General features: G+C 47.2%; 1 protein-coding gene across 1 annotated transcript in view; it reads right to left on the reverse strand.

Annotated features, from left to right (window-relative positions):
* The window catches only part of LOC106563992 (glutamate receptor ionotropic, NMDA 2A), an 85,408-nt gene that overhangs the window by 38,603 nt on the left and 19,305 nt on the right, over positions 1–27,500 (reverse strand). The window contains exons 2-10 of the mRNA XM_082967848.1: positions 25,834–25,948; positions 24,087–24,139; positions 22,739–22,888; positions 21,630–21,801; positions 21,170–21,323; positions 17,907–18,032; positions 12,005–12,234; positions 10,708–10,868; positions 2,235–2,422 (exon numbers count right to left, since the gene is read on the reverse strand). Coding sequence (XP_082823974.1) covers positions 2,235–2,422; positions 10,708–10,868; positions 12,005–12,234; positions 17,907–18,032; positions 21,170–21,323; positions 21,630–21,801; positions 22,739–22,888; positions 24,087–24,139; positions 25,834–25,948 — 1,349 coding nt within the window. The remainder of the gene's footprint in view (positions 1–2,234; positions 2,423–10,707; positions 10,869–12,004; positions 12,235–17,906; positions 18,033–21,169; positions 21,324–21,629; positions 21,802–22,738; positions 22,889–24,086; positions 24,140–25,833; positions 25,949–27,500) is intronic.

The following is a 27,500-nucleotide window of genomic DNA, read 5'->3' on the forward strand; positions in this document are numbered from 1 at the left end:
CTCATCCCTCTCTCCTCTCCTCCTCTCATCCCTCTCTCCTCTCCTCCTTTCATCCCTCTCTCCTCCTCTCATCCCAGTCTCCTCACCTCCTCTCCTCCCTCTCCTCCTCTCATCCCACTCTCCTCACCTCCTCTCATCCCACTCTCCTCACCTTCTCTCATCCCACTCTCCTCACCTCCTCTCATCCCACTCTCCTCACCTCCTCTCATCCCTCTCTCCTCTCCTCACTCTCTCCTGAATGAGAATGAGTGAGCTAACTGTAAGTGGCTCTGGATAAGAGCGTCTGCTAAATGACTAACGTAAATGTAGAGAGATGAGAAGAGAGTGTAGGATATGAAGAGAGACAAGAAGAGAGATAAGAAGAGAGTGTAGGATATGAAGAGAGACAAGAAGAGAGATGAGAAGAGAGTGTAGGATATGAAGAGAGACAAGAAGAGAGATGAGAAGAGAGTGTAGGATATGAAGAGAGACAAGAAGAGAGATGAGAAGAGAGTGTAGGATATGAAGAGAGACAAGAAGAGAGATGAGAAGAGAGTGTAGGATATGAAGAGAGACAAGAAGAGAGATGAGAAGAGAGTGTAGGATATGAAGAGAGACGAGAACAGAGTGTAGGATATGAAGAGAGACGAGAACAGAGTGTAGGATATGAAGAGAGACAAGAAGAGAGATGAGAAGAGAGTGTAGGATATGAAGAGAGATGAGAAGAGTGTAGGATATGTAGAGAGACGAGAAGAGAGTGTAGGATATGTAGAGAGATGAGAAGAGAGTGTAGGATATGTAGAGCGCTGAGAAGAGATGGTAGGATATTCAAACAACAAGAGAAGAGGAAAGGAGAGAAGATGAGAAAAGAAGAGAAGGGGAGAGCCGAGCCGAGCCGAGCAGAGGAATGGAGAGGGAGAGGAAAGAGGGAGGAGAGGAGAGGAAGGAAAGTAGTGGAAAGGAAAGGAGAGGAAAGGACAGGACAGGAGAGTAAATGAGAGGAAAGGAAAGGAAAGGAAAGGAAAGGAGAGGAAAGGAGAGGTGAGCAGAGGAAAGGAAAGGACAGGAGAGGAAAGGAAAGGATAGCAGAGGAAAGGAGAGGAAAGCAGTGGAAAGGAAAGGAGAAGAGAGCAGAGGAAAGGAAAGGAAAGGAGAGCAGAGGAAAGGAGAGGAGAGCAGAGGAAGAGGAAAGGAAAGGAAAGGAGAGCAGATGAAAGGATAGGAGAGCAGAGGAATGGAGAGGGAGAAGAGGAGAGCAGAAGAAAGGAGAGGAGAGGAAAGAGGGAGGAGAGGAGAAGAGGAGGAGAGGAAAGGAGAAGAGGAAAGTAGAGTAAAGGAGAGTAAAGGAGAGCAGAGGAAAGGAGAGGAGAGCAGACGAAAGGAGAGGACCACATACAGCGAGGTGTAGACAATACAGTGAAATGCTTACTTGCAACTTCTCCTCTCTTGGACTTGGCTAACAGAAGTGTAACAGTATGCAGTAGAAAAGACAGATGAAATAACAAACAGAAATAAGCATGCAAGGAAGAAAGCAGTAATTTACATAGAACCCTATTTACATACAACCCTATTTACATACAACTCTATTTACATACAACCCTATTTACATATAGCCCTATTTACATACACCCCTATTTACATACATCTCTATTTACATACACCCCTATTTACATATAACCCTATTTACATACACCCCTATTTACAAATAACCCTATTTACATACAACCCTATTTACATATAACCCTATTTACATATAACCCTGTTTACATATAACCCTGTTCACATATAGCCATATTTACATATACATGTATTTACATATATATAAATAACCACATATACAGTATAGAAATACAGAATTGGGTGAGAGAGGAGAGGACAGTGATATAGAAGGGTTAAATATGGTAGAGGGGAGGAGAGGAGAGCAGAGCAGAGGAAAGGAAAGGAGAGGAGAAGAGAAGAGAGGAGAAGAGTGGAGAGGGGAAAGGAGAGGAAAGGAAAGGAGGAAAGGAGGGGAGGAGAGAAGAGGAGATGAGAGCAGAGGAAAGCCGAGGAGAGGAGAGGATAGGAAATGAAAGGAAAGGAGAGAATAGGATAGGATAGGAGAAGAGAGGAGAAGAGAGGAGAAGAGAAGAGAGGAGAGGACAGGAAAGGAGAGAGGACAGGAGAAGGAGAGGAGAGAGGAGAGGATAGCAGAGGAGAGAGGAAAGGAAAGGAAAGGATAGTAGAGGAGAGAGGAGAGGAGAGGAGTGTCCTACCATCTCCTATGATGGCCAGTATAGCCAAGTCCACCTGTCGTTTCCAGTGCGACCCTTTCTGCAGAGCGATGCCATAGCCGGTGGTGGCAAAGATGTACCCGCTGCCAATGGTGACCAGCTTACAGCCATCGTCTCTGCCAGCCGCGTAGTTCAACACAGCAGCATCATAGATGAAGGCATCCAGTTTACTGTAACAAAACACACAGAGGAAATATAAACTCAGTTTACTGTAACAAGACACACAGAGGAAATATAATCTCAGTGTACTGTAACAAAACACACAGAGGAAAAATAAACTCAGTTTACTGTAACAAAACACACAGAGGAAAAATAAACTCAGTTTACTGTAACAAAACACACAGAGGAAATATAAACTCCGTTTACTGTAACAAAACACACAGAGGAAATATAAACTCAGTTTACTGTAACAAGACACACAGATGAAATTGCCACTGTGAAGCATAGAGGAGGAGGTATGATAGTGTAGGGGAGCTTTGCTGGTGAGACTGTCTGTGACTTATTTATTTAGAATTCAAGGCACACTTATCCAGCATGGCTATCACAGCATTCTGCAGCGATACGCCATCCCATTTGGTTTGCGCTTAGTGGAACTATCATTTGTTTTTCAACAGGACAATGACCCAACACACCTCCAGGCTGTGTCAGGACTATTTGACCAAGAAGGAGAGTGATGGAGTGCTGCATCAGATGACCTGGCCTCCACAATCTCCTGACCTCAACACAAATGAGATGGTTTGGGATGAGTTGGACCGCAGAGTGGAAAAGCAGCCAACAAGTGCTCAGCATATGTGGGAACTCCTTCAATATGTTGGAAAAGCATTCCAGGTGAAGCTGGTTGAGAGAATGCCAAGAGTGTACAAAGCTGTCATCAAGGCAAAGGGTGGCTACATTGAATAATCAAAACTTAGATGAACACTTTTTTTGTTACTACATGATTCCATATGTGTTATTTCATAGTTTAAAAAATGTCTACAATGTAGAAAATAGAAAACAAATTAAGAAAAATCCCTTGAATGAGTAGGTGTGTCCAAACTTTTGACTGGTACTGAAGGTTTCAGTGTGTTTCACGTCTTCTAGGGACAGGTGTGTGTGTGTGTGTGTGTGTGTGTGTGTGTGTGTGTGTGTGTGTGTGTGTGTGTGTGTGTGTGTGTGTGTGTGTGTGTGTGTGTGTGTGTGTGTGTGTGTGTGTGTGTGTGTGTGTGTCCAGTGGGTTCACCTCTTCACGGTCGGAAACTACAAGAAATAAACAATTTCATATTCTGCAAAAATGTTCTACATCTACATTCTACATTCCAGACTCCAAATAAACAGCCTGGAACGCTAACGGACAAGGGATCTGAAAGACGGCAGAGAGCTGAGGAGATTTCACATCGACCTTCGGCTGCACTCTCTGAAACTCGACTGGCCGATGACGAGCACCTGTAGGAGAGGAAAGGCAGATAGACCCTTTTCTTGAAAGGAAAGCTGGCTGGTGAACCAAGGGTCCCTGGAGTGGGGGGATTAACAATGGACTCATCGGCCACTTCGACAAACGCCTTTATGACCATCCGTTTTGTGCTTTGCAAACAATCAAATGGCTACAGTTTTGCTGGTTGTGTGAACGTAACCATAGTAACTGTTACGCGTCCAACCCTTTGACTCACAGGATGAAGTTAAACAGAGATTCTCCGGTACTTCTGTATACTTTGTAGCTAATAGTTCTGAAAGTAGTGGCTCGCGAGCCAAAAGTGGTCCCCGTAAATTGCGTACTACGTCACATACGTGCCAGACATATCCACCACGTCATTGCTCTCGCTCGCTCTGCCGTGTGTGCGTCTTGCTAGCTGTCACTCAAATGGCAAGGGGCTGAAGCTCATTGTTTAGAATTCAAATTGCTAGGGGGCAGGCCCACGTTGTGGAACATTTAGGGAAAATGGCACATCACATTTTTCTGAAAACAGTCTCTTTCAAACTAGGGATCTCATGGCTAATTGAGGTAAAACAGTAATTCTGCTCTTAGATTATGCATGTATAAACTACATATTGACACATCCAGCCAAAAGCGGGAGGTTTAAAAAATTCTAAGTTCAGGAGTATGTCTTTAAGGAGACCTTCTATGCTGACCTGGATGGAATTCTGAGACAAATTCCAAGAAGACAAGATAAATCTACTTGGGGATTTTAATGCCTGGGTCAGTTGGAACCACAGTCTTTTGAGAGTCACAATTGGGAAGGAAGGAGTTGGCCATAGAAACTCGAATGGAGTTATTCTGCTCAGTAAATGTGTAGAACATGGTCTCACCATCACCAACACGCTCGTCCGACAAAATAACAGAAAACGGCAACACCTCCAGGCTGCTCTCGGTGCAGAACCCAGAAAATAACCTGAGGAGATTGAAACACACTGGAGCATGATCAAGTCCACCATCCTCAACACCTGCAAGGACAACCTTGACTATAAGACCCAAAAGGACGACCCCACCGACTGTAAGACCCAAAAGGACAAGGACCCCACCGACTGTAAGACCCAAAAGGACAAGGACCCCACCGACTGTAAGACCCAAAAGGACAAGGACCCCACCGACTGTAAGACCCAAAAGGACAAGGACCCCACCGACTGTAAGACCCAAAAGGACAAGGACCCCACCGACTGTAAGACCCAAAAGGACAAGGACCCCACCGACTGTAAGACCCAAAAGGACAAGGACCCCACCGACTGTAAGACCCAAAAGGACAAGGACCCCACCGACTGTAAGACCCAAAAGGACGACCCCACCGACTGTAAGACCCAAAAGGACGACCCCACCGACTGTAAGACCCAAAAGGACTGGTCTGATAAGAATGCCTCAGAAATTGAACAGCTCATTGACACCAAGCGGGGAACCTTTTGTGCCTGGAAAAACTATATCAACTGCAGGGCCAAAAGAGAAGCTCCAACCACAGCGAAGGCAGATGTCCAACGCCCGGTGAGGGAACTAAAAAAACACATGGTGAACAGAAAAGGCCCTGGAGATCCAGCAGCTGGCCGACTCCAGAAGCTTCTTCGACGCCACGAAGGCCCAGTATCATGGCCTAAACCCCCTTCACTCCAAAGATGGGCAAAAGCTAATGAAGCATGACAAATCAATCCAATCCCAGTGGAAAGAGCACTTTGAGGAGCTCCTCAACAGAAGCACAACAATTGATACTGACCACATCCCTCAGCGACCCACAAAGGAGGACATGGGACAACCCCCTACTGCAGGAGGACATGGAAGAACCACCTAGCCTGCAGGAGGACATGGGAGAACCACCCAGCCTGCAGGAGGACATGGGAGAACCACCCAGCCTGCAGGAGGACATGGGAGAACCACCCAGCCTGCAGGAGGACATGGGAGAACCACCCAGCCTGCAGGAGGACATGGGATAACCACCTAGCATGCACGAGGACATGGGAGAACCACCTAGCCTGCAGGAGGACATGGGAGAACCAACTAGCCTGCAGGAGGACATGGGAGAACCAACTAGCCTGCAGGAGGTGCAAGATGCCATCCTTTAGATGAGGAATAACAACGGCCAGATGAGATTCCAGCGGAAATCCAGAAGTAAGATGGACCAGTGCTCCTACAACACATACATGCCCTGCTCCTGAAGATCTGGGATTAGGAGGAAATGCCTGCAGAACTCAGGGACACCCTAATTGTTTACAAATGGGACAAAGCAGACTGTGGGAACTATATCTCCCTCCTGTCCACCACCAGGAAAACACAGGCCCTCATACTGGCCAACCGACTCCTTTCCCCTGTCAGAAGAAATCCTCCCAGAATCTCAGTGTGGCTTTTCCCCCCAACCAGAGGACAGGATCTTCACAGCACGACAACTGCAGGAAAAACGGCAGGAGCAAAATCAACCACTGTACAAGGCCTTTATAGACACCAGGCCTTTATAGACGCCAGGCCTTTATAGACGCCAGGCCTTTATAGACACCAGGCCTTCATAGACACCAGGCCTTTATAGACACAAGGCCTTTATAGACCCAAGGTCTTTATAGACCCAAGGTCTTTATAGAAACCAGGCCTTTATAGCCTTTGACTCTGTGAACCATCGTGCCTCTGATTCTATCCTGACAAATTCACCATAATACTGGGACTGCTGCATGACAATACGTCAGCTACGGTGTTCAGGAACAGTGGTGCTGAAACGGAACCCTTCAAGTTGGACACTGGAGTTAAAACAGGGCTGTATCATTGCACCCACCCTGTTTTCAATTTTCATCGCTGCCATTCCTCCAACTCAAAGGTGAAAATCTGCCTCGGGGAGTCCAAATCCCGTACGGAACAGACTCTTCAACCTGAACAGATTCAAAGGCCAAGAGCAAAAACCACCAACACTTCCGTTGTGGAGGTCCAGTAATGCAGATGATAACGCCATCCCTGCCCACTGAGAAGAGGACCTTCAGTGCATCCTGGATGCTTCCGCCAAGGCACACATGTTCCTGGGTCTGGTCCTACACATAAAAATGACCCAAATCCTTCAGTTTTTAGTCATTTAGCAGATGCTCTTATCCAGAGATACTTACACTAGTGAGAGCACACATTTTCATACTTCTTTCATACTGGTCCCCCCATGGGAATTGAACCGATAACCCTGGCGTTTGCAAGGGCTATGCTCTACTAAATTAGCTACAGGGGAGTTCACCAACCACCGCCTGACAAAAATACACCAGCCCCAGCAATACATGTTGACAATACCACTCCTGAACACGTGGACCACTTTCCCTACCTTGGCAATCCTTTTCTCCTCCAAAGCCGACACTGACGTGGAAATACACCACCGCCTAAAGCTGTGCCAGTGGAGCCTTATCGGAAAAGTGTCTATGAGGACCGCCACATCAAGACCAGAACTAGACTCCTGGTTTACAGAGCAGACAACCTATAGACTAACCTCTAAACACCACATAAACCTCTCCAGCTGGGAGGAGAACCTATAGACTAACCTCTAAACACCACATAAACCTCTCCAGCTGGGAGGAGAACCTATAGACTAACCTCTAAACACCACATAAACCTCTCCAGCTGGGAGGACAACCTATAGACTAACCTCTAAACACCACATAAACCTCTCCAGCTGGGAGGACAACCTATAGACTAACCTCTAAACACCACATAAACCTCTCCAGCTGGGAGGAGAACCTATAGACTAACCTCTAAACACCACATAAACCTCTCCAGCTGGGAGGACAACCTATAGACTAACCTCTAAACACCACATAAACCTCTCCAGCTGGGAGGACAACCTATAGACTAACCTCTAAACACCACATAAACCTCTCCAGCTGGGAGGACAACCTATAGACTAACCTCTAAACACCACATAAACCTCTCCAGCTGGGAGGACAACCTATAGACTAACCTCTAAACACCACATAAACCTCTCCAGCTGGGAGGAGAACCTATAGACTAACCTCTAAACACCACATAAACCTCTCCAGCTGGGAGGACAACCTATAGACTAACCTCTAAACACCACATAAACCTCTCCAGCTGGGAGGACAACCTATAGACTAACCTCTAAACACCACATAACCTCTCCGCCAGTCAACAGTCACCAGAGCTGCCCGCCAGTCAACAGTCGCCAGAGCTGCCCGCCAGTCAACAGTCGTCAGAGCTGCCCGCCAGTCAACAGTTGACAGAACTACCCACCACCAAAGGACCAAGCAGCAGAGAAGAGGACAGAGGCAAGTGAGGGAGGAATGTTGGAAGCAGCGCGCTCGGGAGGTGATGGATTCCTGGTCGCTGGAGGTGTTGACGGAGAGGATTGACTGGACATGGGAGCAGTTGCGGGTCCACTGTGACAACCTGCCTGGGAGGCAGGTAGAACCCGAGAGGCAGCCCCAATAATTTTTTAGGGGGGGGCACAAGGGCTATTTGGCGGGGCGAGATTACAGCCCCAGGCCATCTCCCCGTACCCTTGTAGGGCAGACTGGACAGGTCCCGTGCTTTGGGGTTGGGGCTGTGGTGAGGCCTGGGATTTTCAGGCCGGTAGGCAAGGTACCAGCGCCCCGCATGTGCCAGGGCGAAGTAGGCATCGAGCCGGAAGGGGTGATGCCAACACTGCGCTCAAGACCGCCAGTGCGCCCTTTCGGGCCGGTGTTTCCCGCTAGACGCACTAGCATGGAGGTGCGTGTCTCCAGGCTGGCACGTCCAGTACCAGCCCCACGCATCAGGAGTCTAGTGCGTCAGCCCAGCCTCGCCAGTCAACAGTCGCCAGAGCTGACCGCCAGTCAACAGTCGCCAGAGCTGACCGCCAGTCGTACGTCGCCAGAGCCGCCCGCCAGTCGTACGTCGCCAGAGCCGCCCGCCAGTCGTACGTCGCCAGAGCCGCCCGCCAGTCGTACGTCGCCAGAGCCGCCCGCCAGTCGTACGTCGCCAGAGCCGCCCGCCAGTCGTACGTCGCCAGAGCCGCCCGCCAGTCGTACGTCGCCAGAGCCGCCCGCCAGTCGTACGTCGCCAGAGCCGCCCGCCAGTCGTACGTCGCCAGAGCCGCCCGCCAATCGTACGTCGCCAGAGCCGCCCGCCAGTCAGAAGCCGCCAGAGCCGCCCGCTAGTCAGAAGCTGCCAGAGTGGCCCGACTGCCCCGAGCTGCCAGAGTGGCCCGACTGCCCCGAGCTGCCAGAGTGGCCCGACTGCCCCGAGCTGCCAGAGTGGCCCGACTGCCCCGAGCTGCCAGAGTGGCCCGACTGCCCCGAGCTGCCAGAGTGGCCCGACTGCCCCGAGCTGCCAGAGTGGCCCGACTGCCCTCCGGCCCAGCCCGAGGGGCCCTCCTGTCCTCCGGCCCATCCGGCCCAGCCCGAGGGGCCCTCCTGTCCTCCGGCCAGCCCGAGGGGCCCTCCTGTCCTCCGGCCCATCCGGCCCAGCCCGAGGGGCCCTCCTGTCCTCCGGCCCAGCCCGAGGGCCCTCCTGTCCCCGGCCCAGCCCGAGGGGCCCTCCTGTCCTCCGGCCCAGCCCGAGGGGCCCTCCTGTCCTCCGGCCCAGCCCGAGGGGCCCGTCTGCCTGGCGCAGCTATCGGCGCCACCGAAGTGGGCGACGCCGAGGGTGGAGACTAACCTATGAGTATCCACAACTCCGCTGCATTTTGGTCTTCCCTGCAACACAACGAAGGATTTTGTGACACATAAACATCTCCAGCTGGGAGGACAACCTATAGACTAACCTCTAAACACCACATAAACCTCTCCAGCTGGGAGGACAACCTATAGACTAACCTCTAAACACCACATAAACCTCTCCAGCTGGGAGGACAACCTATAGACTAACCTCTAAACACCACATAAACCTCTCCAGCTGGGAGGACAACCTATAGACTAACCTCTAAACACCACATAAACCTCTCCAGCTGGGAGGACAACCTATAGACTAACCTCTAAACACCACATAAACCTCTCCAGCTGGGAGGACAACCTATAGACTAACCTCTAAACACCACATAAACCTCTCCAGCTGGGAGGACAACCTATAGACTAACCTCTAAACACCACATAAACCTCTCCAGCTGGGAGGACAACCTATAGACTAACCTCTAAACACCACATAAACCTCTCCAGCTGGGAGGACAACCTATAGACTAACCTCTAAACACCACATAAACCTCTCCAGCTGGGAGGACAACCTATAGACTAACCTCTAAACACCACATAAACCTCTCCAGCTGGGAGGACAACCTATAGACTAACCTCTAAACACCACATAAACCTCTCCAGCTGGGAGGACAACCTATAGACTAACCTCTACACACCACATAAACCTCTCCAGCTGGGAGGACAACCTATAGACTAACCTCTAAACACCACATAAACCTCTCCAGCTGGGAGGACAACCTATAGACTAACCTCTAAACACCACATAAACCTCTCCAGCTGGGAGGACAACCTATAGACTAACCTCTAAACACCACATAAACCTCTCCAGCTGGGAGGACAACCTATAGACTAACCTCTAAACACCACATAAACCTCTCCAGCTGGGAGGACAACCTATAGACTAACCTCTAAACACCACATAAACCTCTCCAGCTGGGAGGAGAACCTATAGACTAACCTCTAAACACCACATAAACCTCTCCAGCTGGGAGGAGAACCTATAGACTAACCTCTAAACACCACATAAACCTCTCCAGCTGGGAGGAGAACCTATAGACTAACCTCTAAACACCACATAAACCTCTCCAGCTGGGAGGAGAACCTATAGACTAACCTCTACACACCACATAAACCTCTCCAGCTGGGAGGAGAACCTATAGACTAACCTCTAAACACCACATAAACCTCTCCAGCTGGGAGGAGAACCTATAGACTAACCTCTAAACACCACATAAACCTCTCCAGCTGGGAGGACAACCTATAGACTAGTGTTTAGGGGTTAGGGCTTAGGGGTCAGGGTTAGGGGTTAAGGGTCAGGGTTAGGGGTCAGAGTCAGGGGTCAGGGTGTGTGTCGTACCCTGCTTTGAGGCTGACCAGTGCATCCTGTACTCCTCCCTGGTGATACTTCACCAGGTACTCGTGCATGTCGGGGTAATTCTTCCTGATGTTCCTCTCTGTTGAACCATTAGGAACCGTCCCAAAACGGAACGGAGGGGAGTATGCATACGGGTTCTGGAACTGGAGAGGCGGAGGAGGGTGGAGAGAGAGAGAGAGAGGGGGGAGAGAGAGAGAGAGGGGGGGAGAGGGGGGAGGGGGAGAGAGAGGGGGGCAGAGAGATGAGGGGAGAGGGGGGAGAGAGAGAGGGGGCGAGAGAGAGGGGAGAGGGGGGGCGAGAGAGGGGGGAGAGAGAGAGAGGGGGGGAGAGAGGGGGTGAGAGAGAGAGGGGGGGAGAGGGGGAGAGAGAGGGGGTAGAGAGGGAGAGGGGGGAGAGAGAGCGAGGGGTAGAGAGAGAGGGGGGAGAGAGAGGGGGTGGAGAGAGAGGGGTAGAGAGAGCGAGAGGGGGGAGAGAGAGGGGGAGAGAGGGGGAGGAGAGAGAGGTAGAGGAGAGATAAGGCTATTAGATATTACTTAATTAAATATGATTTGCTCCAGCCAATAGCAATAAGACCAATAAAAACACAACACTCGACACTAGAAACAACACATCATCAATGATGTAAAAAGGAACATGTTAACATGAGGTCAACAGGATCAGAACGGAAACTAGGTGAGATAAATGTGTCTGCCACTGCAGAATCATGTCTTTCTGCTGATACCTCTCTCTCCTGGCTGTTGTTGATCCCTAGACCAGGACAGACTGACTGACTCTTGGCTGTTACTGGTTAGCCTGACAGACTGATGCTTGGCTTTGATTGGCTAGCCTGAATGACTGACGCTTGGTTGTGATTGGCTAGGCAGACAGACTGACACTTGGCTGTGATTGGCTAGACAGACTAACAACATGTGGCATGATGAATGAGGGAGAAGAACACTGCTGGAAACAATACAATACACACACACACACACACACACACCTACACATCTACACACACACACACCTCTACTCACACACACACACACACACACACACACACACACACACACACACACACACACACACACACACACACACACACACACACACACACACACACACACACACACACACACACACACACACACACACACACACACACACTGACACACTGACATACACATACACACATAAAGCAAGAGAGACACAAAGGACAGAGACGAAACATGACCATGATGCACTGGGACAGGCCTTTGTGTCTCTGTCTGTCAAACACACACAGACAGACACAGTCCTTTACCTTGTTGTCAGACAGTCCCGTGACCTGGTCTACAAACTCCTCCTGGATCATGAAGGCAGCCAGGTTGGCTGTGTAAGAGGCCAGGAAGATGACAGCGAAGAAGGCCCACACCGACACTATGAACTTACTGGTGGTGCCTTTAGGGTTCTGAACCGGAACAGAGTTGTTGAACACTAGACCCCACAGCAGCCACACTGCCTTACCAACAGTGAACGACGGACCGTGCGGGTCTGGGGGAGAGAAAATGCAGGAGAGAGAGAGAGAGAGAGGCAGGGAGAAAGGGGGTCAGAGAGGAAGAGAGAGGAAAGGGTGTTAAACCAGGAGAGGGAAGGTAACAGATCTGTGGAATGGCAGCAGTGTAGACCAACTGGTATAAGGCCTCATTACTACCTTGTACTCCTGTATAAGGCCTCATTATTACCTGGTACTCCTGTATATAGCCTCATTACTACCTGGTACTCCTAGTATATAGCCTCATTACTACATGGCGCTCCTGGTATATAACCTCATTACTACCTGGTACTCCTGTAAAAGGCCTCATTACTACCTGGTACTCCTTGTATATAGCCTCATTACTACCTGGTACTCCTTGTATAAGGCCTCATTACTACCTGGTACTCCTGTATAAGGCCTCATTACTACCTGGTACTCCTGTATATAGCCTCATTCCTACCTGGTAATCCTGGTATATAGTCTCATTACTACATGGCACTCCTGGTATATAACCTCATTACTACCTGGTACTCCTGTATATAGCCTCATTACTACCTGGTACTCCTGTATAAGGCCTCATTACTACCTGGTACTCCTGTATAAGGCCTCATTACTACCTGGTACTCCTGTATAAGGCCTCATTACCACCTGGTACTCCTTGTATATATCCTCATTACAACCTGGTATTCCTTGTATAAGGCCTCAATACTACCTGGTATACAGCCTCATTATTACCTGGTACTCCTTTATATAGCCTCATTACTACCTGTTACTCCTGTATATAGCCTCATTACTACCTGGTACTCCTGTATATAGCCTCATTACTACCTGCTACTCCTGTATATAGCCTCATTACTACCTGGTACTCCTGTATATAGCCTCATTACTACCTGGTACTCATGTATATAGCCTCATTACTACCTGTTACTCCTGTATATAGCCTCATTACTACCTGGTAATCCTGTATATAGCCTCAATACTACCTGTTACTCCTGTATATAGCCTCATTCCTACCTGGTACTCCTGTATATAGCCTCATTACTACCTGTTACTCCTGTATATAGCCTCATTACTACCTGGTACTCCTGTATATAGCCTCATTATTACCTGGTACTCCTGGTATATAGCCTCATTACTACCTGGTACTCCTGGTATATAGCCTCATTACTACCTGGTACTCCTGTATATAGCCTCATTACTACCTGGTACTCCTGGTATATAGCCTCATTACTACATGGCACTCCTGGTATATAACCTCATTACTACCTGGTACACCTGTAAAAGGCCTCATTACTACCTGGTACTCCTTGTATATAGCCTCATTACTACATGGAACTCCTTGTACAAGGCCTCATTACTACCTGGTACTCCTGTATAAGGCCTCATTACTACCTGTACTCCTGTATAAGACCTCATTACTACCTGGTACTCCTTTATATAGCCTCATTACTACCTGGTACTCCTGTATATAGCCTCATTGCTACCTGGTACTCCTGGTATATAGCCTCATTACTACATGGCACTCCTGGTATATAACCTCATTACTACCTGGTACTCCTGTATATAGCCTCCTTACTACCTGTTACTCCTGTATATAGCCTCAATACTACCTGTTACTCCTGTATATAGCCTCATTACTACATGGTACTCCTTGTATATAGCCTCATTACAACCTGGTAATCCTTGTATAAGGCCTCATTACTACCTGGTATACATCCTCATTATTACCTGGTATCCCTTTATATAGCCTCATTACTACCTGTTACTCCTGTATATAGCCTCATTACTACCTGGTACTCTGTATATAGCCTCATTACTACCTGTTACTCCTGTATATAGCCTCATTACTACCTGTTACTCCTGTATATAGCCTCATTCCTACCTGGTACTCCTGTATATAGCCTCATTACTACCTGTTACTCCTGTATATAGCCTCATTACTACCTGGTACTCCTGTATATAGCCTCATTACTACCTGGTACTCCTGTATATAGCCCCATTACTACCAGTTACTCCTGTATATAGCCTCATTACTACCTGGTACTCCTGGTATATAGCCTCATTACTACATGGCACTCCTGGTATATAACCTCATTACTACCTGGTACTCCTGTATAAGGCCTCATTACTACCTGTACTCCTGTATAAGGCCTAATTACTACCTGGTACTCCTTTATATAGCCTCATTACTACCTGGTACTCCTGTATATAGCCTCATTGCTACCTGGTACTCCTGGTATATAGCCTCATAACTACATGGCACTCCTGGTATATAACCTCATTACTACCTGGTACTCCTGTATATAGCCTCATTACTACCTGGTACTCCTGTATATAGCCTCATTACTACCTGGTACTCCTGTATATAGCCTCCTTACGACCTGTTACTCCTGTATATAGCCCCATTACTACCTGTTACTCCTGTATATAGCCCCATTGCTACCTGGTACTCCTGGTATATAGCCTCATTACTACATGGCACTCCTGGTATATAACCTCATTACTACCTGGTACACCTGTAAAAGGCCTCATTACTACCTGGTACTCCTTGTATATAGCCTCATTACTACATGGAACTCCTTGTATAAGGCCTCATTACTACCTGGTACTCCTGTATAAGGCCTCATTACTACCTGTACTCCTGTATAAGACCTCATTACTACCTGGTACTCCTTTATATAGCCTCATTACTACCTGGTACTCCTGTATATAGCCTCATTGCTACCTGGTACTCCTGGTATATAGCCTCATTACTACATGGCACTCCTGGTATATAACCTCATTACTACCTGGTACTCCTGTATATAGCCTCATTACTACCTGGTACTCCTGTATATAGCCTCATTACTACCTGGTACTCCTGTATATAGCCTCCTTACTACCTGTTACTCCTGTATATAGCCTCAATACTACCTGTTACTCCTGTATATAGCCTCATTACTACCTGGTACTCCTTGTATATAGCCTCATTACAACCTGGTAATCCTTGTATAAGGCCTCATTACTACCTGGTATACAGCCTCATTATTACCTGGTACTCCTTTATATAGCCTCATTACTACCTGTTACTCCTGTATATAGCCTCATTACTACCTGGTACTCCTGTATATAGCCTCATTACTACCTGTTACTCCTGTATATAGCCTCATTACTACCTGTTACTCCTGTATATAGCCTCATTCCTACCTGATACTCCTGTATATAGCCTCATTACTACCTGTTACTCCTGTATATAGCCTCATTACTACCTGGTACTCCTGTATATAGCCTCATTACTACCTGGTACTCCTGTATATAGCCCCATTACTACCTGTTACTCCTGTATATAGCCTCATTACTACCTGGTACTCCTGGTATATAGCCTCATTACTACATGGCACTCCTGGTATATAACCTCATTACTACCTGGTACTCCTGTATAAGGCCTCATTACTACCTGTACTCCTGTATAAGGCCTAATTACTACCTGGTACTCCTTTATATAGCCTCATTACTACCTGGTACTCCTTGTATATAGCCTCATTACAACCTGGTAATCCTTGTATAAGGCCTCATTACTACCTGGTATACAGCCTCATTATTACCTGGTACTCCTTTATATAGCCTCATTACTACCTGTTACTCCTGTATATAGCCTCATTACTACCTGGTACTCCTGTATATAGCCTCATTACTACCTGTTACTCCTGTATATAGCCTCATTACTACCTGTTACTCCTGTATATAGCCTCATTCCTACCTGATACTCCTGTATATAGCCTCATTACTACCTGTTACTCCTGTATATAGCCTCATTACTACCTGGTACTCCTGTATATAGCCTCATTACTACCTGGTACTCCTGTATATAGCCCCATTACTACCTGTTACTACTGTATATAGCCTCATTACTACCTGGTACTCCTGGTATATAGCCTCATTACTACATGGCACTCCTGGTATATAACCTCATTACTACCTGGTACTCCTGTATAAGGCCTCATTACTACCTGTACTCCTGTATAAGGCCTAATTACTACCTGGTACTCCTTTATATAGCCTCATTACTACCTGGTACTCCTGTATATAGCCTCATTGCTACCTGGTACTCCTGGTATATAGCCTCATAACTACATGGCACTCCTGGTATATAACCTCATTACTACCTGGTACTCTTGTATATAGCCTCATTACTACCTGGTACTCCTGTATATAGCCTCATTACTACCTGGTACTCCTGTATATAGCCTCCTTACTACCTGTTTACTCCTGTATATAGCCCTCAATACTACCTGTTACTCCTGTATATAGCCTCATTACTACCTGGTACTCCTGTATATAGCCTCATTACTACCTGGTACTCCTGTATATAGCCTCATTACTACCTGTTACTCCTGTAGATAGCCTCATTACTAACTGGTAATCCTGTATATAGCCTCATTACTACCCTGGTACTCCTGTATATAGCCTCATTACTACCTGGTACTCCTGGAATATAGCCTCATTACTACCTGGCACTCCTGGTATATAGCCTCATTACTACCTGGTACTCCTGTATATAGCCTCATTACTACCTGGTACTCCTGTATATAGCCTCATTACTACCTGGTACTCCTGTATATAGCCTCCTTACTACCTGTTACTCCTGTATATAGCCTCAATACTACCTGTTACTCCTGTATATAGCCTCATTACTACCTGGTACTCCTGTATATAGCCTCATTACTACCTGGTACTCCTGTATATAGCCTCATTACTACCTGTTACTCCTGTAGATAGCCTCATTACTAACTGGTAATCCTGTATATAGCCTCATTACTACCTGGTACTCCTGTATATAGCCTCATTGCTACCTGGTACTCCTGGTATATAGCCTCATTACTGCATGGCACTCCTGGTATAATAGCCTCATTACTACCTGGTACTCCTGTATATAGCCTCATCACTACCTGGTACTCCTGGTATATAGCCTCATTACTACCTGGTACTCCTGTATATGGCCTCATTACTACCTGTTACTCCTGTATATAGCCTCATTACTACCTGGTACTCCTGTATATAGCCTCATTATTACCTGGTACTCCTGGAATATAGCCTCATTATTACCTGGTACTTCTGGAATATAGCCTCATTATTACCTGGTACTCCTGTATATAGCCTCATTACTACCTGGTACTCCTGTATATAGCCTCATTATTACCTGGTACTCCTGAATATAGCCTCATTACTACCTGGTACTCCTGGTATATAGCCTCATTACTACCTGGTACTCCTGGTATATAGCCTCATTACTACCTGTTACTCCTGTATATAGCCTCATTACTACCTGTTACTCCTTTATATAGCCTCATTACTACCTGGTACTCCTGAAAATAGCCTCATTACTACCTGGTACTCCTGTATATAGCCTCATTACTACCTGGTACTCCTGGTATATAGCCTCATTACTACCTGGTACTCCTGTATATAGCCTCATTTTTACCTGGTACTCCTTGTATAAGGCCTCATTACTTCCTGGTTACTATTTTCAATTTTATTTTGCAAATGTTCTTACTTTGTAACTCTGCTATTGAGAAAGGGCTTGTGGTTTATTATATCACAGTAAAGTCTACAACTGTTGTATTCGGTGCATGTGATGATTCAAATTAGATTAACAGTGGTGTTGAGAGAGAGAGAGAGAGAGAGAGAGAGAGCGAGAGAGAGAGAGTACCTTTGCCCTGGGCCAAGTTGCGGTTGAATCCCAGTGGACTGACAAACTCAAACAGGAAGACAGAGATGGCCGTGACCAGGAGTAGCATCACAAACATCATAACCCACACAGACGCACTGAAGGGCTCTGAGAGAGAGAGAGGAGGGGAGAGGGGGAGAGAAAGGGGAGGAAGGGAGAGAGAGAGGGAAGGAAGGAAGGAAGGAAGGAAGGAAGGAAGGAAGGAAGGAAGGAAGGAAGGAAGGAAGGAAGGAAGGAAGAGAGAGAGAGACACACAGAGAGAGAGAGAGAAAGAGGGAGAGAGAGACACAGAGAGAGAGAGAGAGAGACAGAGAGAAAGAGAGAGAGAGAAAGGGAGAGTTTCATAACTACTTTATTTGACAGTACTTTATTTGGTGTAAAGCATTGCCATCAGCAGCACCAGCACTTTAAAACCAGCGCTTCTGACGTCACACATGTAGATACATACTTATCATTCATCTCTATAACACCATATGAAGCAGACAGAGAGAGATGGAGGGGGAGGGGGGAGGAGGAGGGGAGGAGAAAGACAGACAGAAAGATATCAAGAGAGAGACTGGCAGAAAGAGAATGAAAACACAGGGAGAGAAAGAGAGAGAGAGATAAACAGAGAGTGAAGACAGAGAGAATCAATGGAGAGAGAGATAGACAGAGAGAGAGTGAATGGAGAGAGAGATAGACAGAGAGAGAGAGTGAATGCAGATAGATAGACATAGAGAGAGAGTGAATGGAGAGAGAGATAAACAGAGAGAGAGAGTGAATGGAGAGAGATACAGACAGAGAGAGAGAGGGAATGGAGTGAGAGAGAGAGAGAGAGAGAGAGAGAGAGAGAGTGAGTGAATGGAGTGAGAGATAGAGAGAGAGAGAGAGAGGGAATGGAGTGAGAGACAGAGAGAGAGGTTAGTCACAGTAAGTTTGAGTTTGAGCACATTTCCTTATTTCTCATTATTCCCTTGGATCTTCTCTGAGCGGAAAGTCTCACTGCCAACGGGCAGGAGAGGAGGAGGTGGAGGAGAGGAGAGGGAGAAGGAGAGGAGAAGAGAGGGAAAAGGTGAGGACGAGACGAGAGTGAGAGGAGAGGAGGGGGAGGAGTGGAGAGAAGAGGGAGAGGAGAGGGGGAGGAGAGGAGAGGAGAGGGAGAGGAGAGGGGGAGGAGAGGAGACATGGAGAGGAAGTGAGGAGAGGAGACATGGAGAGGAAGTGAGGAGAGGAGACATGGAGAGGAAGTGAGGAGAGGAGACATGGAGAGGAAGTGAGGAGAGGAGACATGGAGAGGAGAGGAGGAGAGGATACATGGAGAGGAAGTGAGGAGGAGAGGAGAGAGAAATGGAGGAGACATGGAGAGGAAGAGAGGAGACAGGGAGAGGAGGAGTGGAGAGAGAAAGAGAGGAGGAGAAACGACCATGTGGGCAACATTGGTTGAAGTGATGTTTTGACATGTCTTTTTTAGTGACCTGAAAAAAAGTGCTGTTTTTAATAATGAATAGATTGTGAAACAACGACCCAGATTCTAATCCAAACATGACATCATTGTCAGGGGAAACCGCTGTAGTAAAGAAGACTTGTTTGCTACTCAGACAACCAGAACAAGACTAGAGCTGATAGAGTTGGGACCTTCCTCTAACACAGGGATGTGAAGGAGCAGCCATGGGAAACTCCAGTCCTCTGGGGCCTGATTGGCATCACACTTTCCCCTCAGACATACAGCTGACGCACCTGATTAAACTAACTGCATTCTGAACTGAAGATCATGAAACATTGATTATTGGAGTCAGGTGTGTCAGCAGGGGCTTGGGAAAAAAGTGTGTCCCCATTCAGGCCCCAAGGACTGGAACTGACCACCCCTGGATTAGAGAGGACTGGGATTGACTATCCCTGGATTAGAGGGAGAGAGACGTCTGGGGTTGACCATCCCTGGATTAGAGAGGACTGGAACTGACCATCCCTGGATTAGAGAGGACTGGGGTTGACTATCCCTGGAATAGAGAGGACTGGGGTTGACCATCCCTGGATTAGAGAGGACTGGGGATGACCATCCCTGGATTAGAGAGGACTGGGGTTGACCATCCCTGGATTAGAGAGGACTGGGGTTGACTATCCCTGGATTAGAGAGGACTGGGGTTGACCATCCCTGGATTAGAGAGGACTGGGTTTTACCATCCCTGGATTAGAGGGAGAGAGAGGTCTGGGGTTGACCATCCCTGGATTAGAGGGAGAGAGAGGTCTGGGGTTGACCATCCTTGGATTAGAGAGGACTGGAACTGACCATCCCTGGATTAGAGAGGACTGGGGTTGACTATCCCTGGAATAGAGAGGACTGGGGTTGACCATCCCTGGATTAGAGAGGACTGGGGATGACCATCCCTGGATTAGAGAGGACTGGGGTTGACCATCCCTGGATTAGAGAGGACTGGGGTTGACCATCCCTGGATTAGAGAGGACTGGGGTTGACTATCCCTGGATTAGAGAGGACTGGGGTTGACCATCCCTGGATTAGAGAGGACTGGGGTTGACCATCCCTGGATTAGAGAGGATTGGGGTTGACCATCCCTGGATTAGAGAGGACTGGGGTTGACCATCCCTGGATTAGAGAGGACTGGGGTTGACCATCCCTGGATTAGAGAGGACTGGGGTTGACCATCCCTGGATTAGAGAGGACTGGGGTTGACCATCCCTGGATTAGAGAGGACTGGGGTTGACCATCCCTGGATTAGAGAGGACTGGGGTTTACCATCCCTGGATTAGAGAGGACTGGGGTTGACCATCCCTGGATTAGAGAGGACTGGGGTTGACCATCCCTGGATTAGAGAGGATTGGGGTTGACCATCCCTGGATTAGAGGGAGAGAGAGGTCTGGGGTTGACCATCCCTGGATTAGAGGGGACTGGGGTTGACCATCCCTGGATTAGAGGGAGAGAGAGGTCTGGGGTTGACCATCCCTGGATTAGAGGGAGAGAGAGGACTGGGGTTGACCATCCCTGGATTAGAGGGAGAGAGAGGTCTGGGGTTGACCATCCCTGGATTAGAGAGGATTGGGGTTGACCATCCCTGGATTAGAGAGGATTGGGGTTGACCATCCCTGGATTAGAGAGGATTGGGGTTGACCATCCCTGGATTAGAGGGAAAGAGAGGACTGGAGTTGACCATCCCTGGATTAGATGAAGAGAGAGGGAGAGCGAAACAGACAGAGATGGTAAAACAGATAGAAAGACAGAAAGACAGACAGACAAAAAGGATGTGTATTACCGAGGAAGGCGGAGGGGGAGACGGTGCCGTTGCTACGGGGGACCATGACGCTGATGCCCGTCTCCACGAAGGGGACAGAGAAGTCTATGACCTCTGACCTTTCCTCATTGATGGTCAACGACCCCACTGCCATCGCTGCCTTCTTTTCAATCACCTGGACAACACACACACACACATTATAAACAGACACATACACACACAGAAAGGTTAATGGTCAAATAGCTCTACCTACCTACCTACCTAGCTAGTTCTATTAACAGAGAGGAAAGGAAGTAGGGAGAGAGACAGAGAGAGAGAGAGAGAGAGAGAGAGAGAGAGAGAGAGAGAGAGAGAGAGAGAGAGAGAGAGAGAGAGAGAGAGGCAGACAGGTAGACATACAGACAGACAGGTAGACAGACAAACAGACAGGCAGGTAGGCAGACAGACATAGAGACAGACAGACAGGTAGGGTGTGTCTCACCTCTCCCACCATGCCGTTCCAAACGTTGTTGATCTTCTTGCCGTGTTTTCCGTTGGTCACCAGGTAGAGGTCGAAGGTGAACTTGACGTTCCGGGCGATCTTCTTCAGGATGTCGATACAGAACCCTTTACAACACTGCTTTATATAGGAACCTCCGTCTTTTGTAGAGTTACTGCAACACACACACATACATACAGGTCAGTGTATATCAGGGCCTGTCTGTATGTATGAGTGTTCCCTGCTCCTGTCAGTAAATGAGTGTGTGAGTGGTCCGTCTGAATAAACCACATGAAGACATGGATAGAGGAGCAGATGCTGCTAGACTTTAAATAGAGCTCCAACTAACTACTGTATCTTAACACACACACACGCACCGAGTCTTCCTTGCTGCCACCAGGATTAAAATATCAGATGGCCCTCTATCCCGTCTCTCTCTCTCTCTCTCTCTCTCTCTCTCTCTCTCTCTCTCTCTCTCTCTCTCTCTCTCTCTCTCTCTCTCTCTCTCTCTCTCTCTCTCACTCTCTCTCTCACACTCTCTCTCTCTGTCACCCTCTCTGTCACCCTCTCTCACCCTCTCTCTCTCTCTCTCTCACCCTCTCTCTCTCTATGTCACCCTCTCCCTCTTTCTCGCTCCCTTTCTCTCAACACATAAAAGTGTACTTCTTTCCATCAAACAGCACGTAGAGAAACAGATGAGATGAGAGGGGAGGAGATGAGATGAGAGGGGAGGAGATGAGATGAGACAGGAGGAGATGAGATGAGAGGGGATGAGATGAGATGAGACAGGAGGAGATGAGATGAGACAGGGGGAGATGAGATAAGACAGGAGGAGAGGAAACAGGTTGTAAGGCAAAAAAATTTGAAAAATGCCAAGCCACTGTAGATAGATAGAGTGATAGAGTGATAGAGAGATAGAGAGATAGAGAGATATATAGAGTAGATAGAGTAGATAGATAGATAGATAGATAGATAGATAGATAGATAGATAGATAGATAGATAGATAGATAGATAGATAGATAGATAGATAGATAGATAGATAGTGATAGAGTGATCGAGTGATCGAGTGATCGAGTGATCGAGTGATCGAGTGATAGAGGTGTAGACCTACTCTTTAACATGTTTCCTACAGGGAACAGAGTTCCTCATGCAGGTTCCAGTCAGGATGTCTACGTTGTCAACGACGACGAAGGGTTTCTCCTCCAGAGTCACGATAGACAGGTGGTTCTCATCAGCCTCCTCGTCTCCCCACGAGTTATACCTGCTCACACACACATTATAATGCATTATAACAAGATATACCTGTTCAGACAGACATTATAATGCATTTTAACAAGATATACCTGCTCAGACAGACATTATAATGCATTATAACAAGATATACAAACTCAGACAGACATTGCAATGCATTATAACAAGATATACCTGCTCAGACAGACATTATAATGCATTATAACAAGATATACCTGCTCAGACAGACATTATAATGCATTATAACAAGATATACCTGCTCAGACAGACATTATAATGCATTATAACAAGATATACCTGCTCAGAAAGACTTTATAATGCATTATAACAAGATATAACTGCTCAGACAGATATTATAATGCATTATAACGAGTTATGCCTGCTTACACAGACAATATCCTCCATTATTATATTGAACACATAATAACATAATATAACAATATAAGTCATTTTGTTTATTAGATTGCCTCATGGACCTGTCATGTGGACTAGTGTCCTGTCCAGGGGGTTAGGGTTAGACTAGTGTCCTGTCCAGGGGGTTAGGGTTAGACTAGTGTCCTGTCCAGGGGGTTAGGGTTAGACTAGTGTCCTGTCCAGGGGGTTAGGGTTAGACTAGTGTCCTGTCCAGGGGGTTAGGGTTAGACTAGTGTCCTGTCCAGGGGCTTAGGGTTAGCGTGCCTGTCCAGGGGGTTAGGGTTAGACTAGTGTCCTGTCCAGGGGGTTAGGGTTAGACTAGTGTCCTGTCCAGGGGGTTAGGGTTAGACTAGTGTCCTGTCCAGGGGGTCAGGGTTAGACTAGTGTCCTGTCCAGGGGGTTAGGGTTAGACTAGTGTTCTGTCCAGGGGTTAGGGTTAGACTAGTGTCCTGTCCAGGGGGTTAGGGTTAGACTAGTGTCCTGTCCAGGGGTTAGGGTTAGACTAGTGTCCTGTCCAGGGGGTTAGGGTTAGACTAGTGTCCTGTCCAGGGGGTTAGGGTTAGACTAGTGTCCTGTCCAGGGGTTAGGGTTAGACTAGTGTCCTGTCCAGGGGGTTAGGGTTAGACTAGTGTCCTGTCCAGGGTTAGGGTTAGACTATGTCCTGTCCAGGTTAGAGTTAGACTAGTGTCCTGTCCATAGGGATCAGCGCGAATAGTGTAACATTCATATAAACAGCACTGACAAGTCATATACATGTAACAGTCATATACAAGAAAGATTTAAAATAGTTGTACCTGGGCCATACCGGGAACATCAGAGAAAGGGTCCCATTCTCCCAACGACCCATCTGGAGAGATTGAGAGAAAGAAGAGAAAGAAAAGAGAGAGAGAGAGAAATAGAGAGTGTGAGAGAGAGAGAGAGAGAGAGAGAGAGAGAGAGAGAGAGAGATAGAGAGAGAGAGAGAGACAGAGAGAGAGAAAGAGAGCAGAGAGAAAGAAGAGAGACAGAGAGAGAGAGAGACAGAGAGAGACAGACAGACAGACAGACAGACAGACAGACAGACAGACAGACAGACAGACAGACAGACAGACAGACAGACAGACAGACAGACAGACAGACAGACAGACAGACAGACAGACAGACAGACAGACAGACAGACAGACAGAGAGAGGGGTGGGGGAGAGAATCACACAGAGGTCATATTTAGTATTTTTCAGAGAGTAGATATAAACAGTATCTCCCTACCAGCTGGACAGATATACAGGGAGTAGATATCAACAGTATCTTCCTACCAGCTGGACAGATATACAGAGAGTAGATATCAACAGTATCTTCCTACCAGCTGGAGAGATATACAGAGAGTAGATATCAACAGTATCTTCCTACCAGCTGGACAGATATACAGAGAGTAGATATCAACAGTATCTTCCTACCAGCTGGAGAGATATACAGAGAGTAGATATCAACAGTATCTTCCTACCAGCTGGACAGATATACAGAGAGTAGATATCAACAGTATCTCCCTACCAGCTGGACAGATATACAGAGAGTAGATATCAACAGTATCTTCCTACCAGCTGGACAGATATACAGAGAGTAGATATCAACAGTACCTTCCTACCAGCTGGACAGATATACAGGGAGTAGATATCAACAGTATCTCCCTACCAGCTGGACAGATATACAGGGAGTAGATATCAACAGTACCTCCCTACCAGCTGGACAGATATACAGAGAGTAGATATCAACAGTATCTTCCTACCAGCTGGACAGATATACAGAGAGTAGATATCAACAGTATCTTCCTACCAGCTGGACAGATATACAGAGAGTAGATATCAACAGTATCTCCCTACCAGCTGGACAGATATACAGAGAGTAGATATCAACAGTATCTTCCTACCAGCTGGACAGATATACAGAGAGTAGATATCAACAGTACCTTCCTACCAGCCGGACAGATATACAGGGAGTAGATATCAACAGTATCTTCCTACCAGCTGGACAGATATACAGGGAGTAGATATCAACAGTACCTTCTGGTGTTGTGTTCGAGACCACCTAAAGCGAGACCGATTCAAGACCGAGAGGTCCGAGATCGAGTCAACACCGAGACCAGAAAAACGCGAGTCCAATTCAAGACCATGATTGTAATTTTGTCAAATCGCCACCATAATATGAGTTCATAATGTCCAGTATTTCTGTGTTCATATTTCAGAATTACTGGTAGATCTCATCAGTTGAAATGTCTTTCCTACCCAACCGGCTAATGATTTCCCTACTGTACTACATCATTGATCAGTAGTATATCTCCACTACACTACTTTGATACGCATCAGTAGGGATTAACAAGTGAGTTTACCCAATGCCCCCTGAAACAAAACTGGGTATACAGCTTATACCTGCACATAACCTCCACTACACACCACTGGCCCTTTGTGTTTTACAACAAGTGCACTCTCCTAAAGTTTAATTGTACATGGTCCCTGTCAAATACATTAAAATAAACAGTTAAACAAATACTGATAAAAACATTGTTACCTTCTCCCATGTCCTATTTGGATGAAGGACAATGACGGACAGTTTGGGGTTGGCTTGGTAACCGTCTACGGTGAAGGACAGGTCACGCTCCTCGTAGGTCACGTGCATCATGTTCCTGAAACACATCATCATCATCATCACCACCACCACTATCATCATCATCACCACCACAATCATCATCACCACCACCACTATCATCATCATCACCACCACCACCATCACCACCACAATCATCATCACCACCACCACTATCATCATCATCACCACCATCACCATCACCACCACAATCATCATCACCACCACCACCACTATCATCATCATCACCACCATCACCATCACCACCACAATCATCATCACCACCACCACCACTATCATCATCATCACCACCACCACCATCACCACCACCACCACTATCATCATCATCACCACCACCACTATCATCATCATCACCACCACCACCATCATCACCACCACTATCATCACCACCACCACTACCATCATCACCACCACCACTATCATCATCACCACCACCACTATCATCATAAACACCACCACCACTATCATCATCATCACCACCACCACCATCACCACCACCACCACTATCATCATCATCACCACCACCACTATCATCATCATCACCACCACCACCATCATCACCACCACCACCACCACTATCATCATCATCACCACCACCATCATCACCACTAACACCACTATTGTCATCATCACCACCACCACTATCATCATCATCACCACCACCACCATCATCACCACCACTATCATCACCACCACCACTACCATCATCACCACCACCACTATCATCATCACCACCACCACTATCATCATAAACACCACCACCACTATCATCATCATCACCACCACCACCATCACCACCACCACCACTATCATCATCATCACCACCACCACTATCATCATCATCACCACCACCACCATCATCACCACCACTATCATCACCACCACCACTACCATCATCACCACCACCACTATCATCATCACCACCACCACTATCATCATAAACACCACCACTATCATCATAAACACCACCACTATCATCATCATTAACACCACTATCATCATCATCACCACCACCACTATCATCATCACCACCACCACCACTATCATCATCATCACCACCACCATCATCACCACTAACACCACTATTGTCATCATCACCACCACCACCACCATCATCACCATCACCACCACCACTATCATCATCATCATCATCACTACCATCATCAACATAACCACCACTATCACCATCATCACCACTACCATCATCATCATCACCACCACTACCATCATCATCATCATCACCACCACTACCATCATCATCATCACTACCATCATCATCACCACCACCATCATCATCATCATCACCACCACTACCATCATCATCACTACCATCATCATCATCGTCGTCACCACCACTATCATCATCATCACCACCACTATCATCATCATCATCACCACCACTATCGTCATCATCATCACCACCACTATCACCATCATCATCATCACCACCACTATCATCATTATTATTATAATCATTATTATCATCATCATCACCACCACCATCATCATCACCACTATCATCATCATCATCATCTCCACCACTATCATCATCATCATCACCACCACTATCA

The sequence above is a fragment of the Salmo salar genome, chromosome 02, assembly GCF_965601325.2.
Source record: "Salmo salar chromosome 02, fSalSal1, whole genome shotgun sequence".
In the NCBI taxonomy this organism is placed as follows: Eukaryota; Metazoa; Chordata; class Actinopteri; order Salmoniformes; family Salmonidae; genus Salmo; species Salmo salar.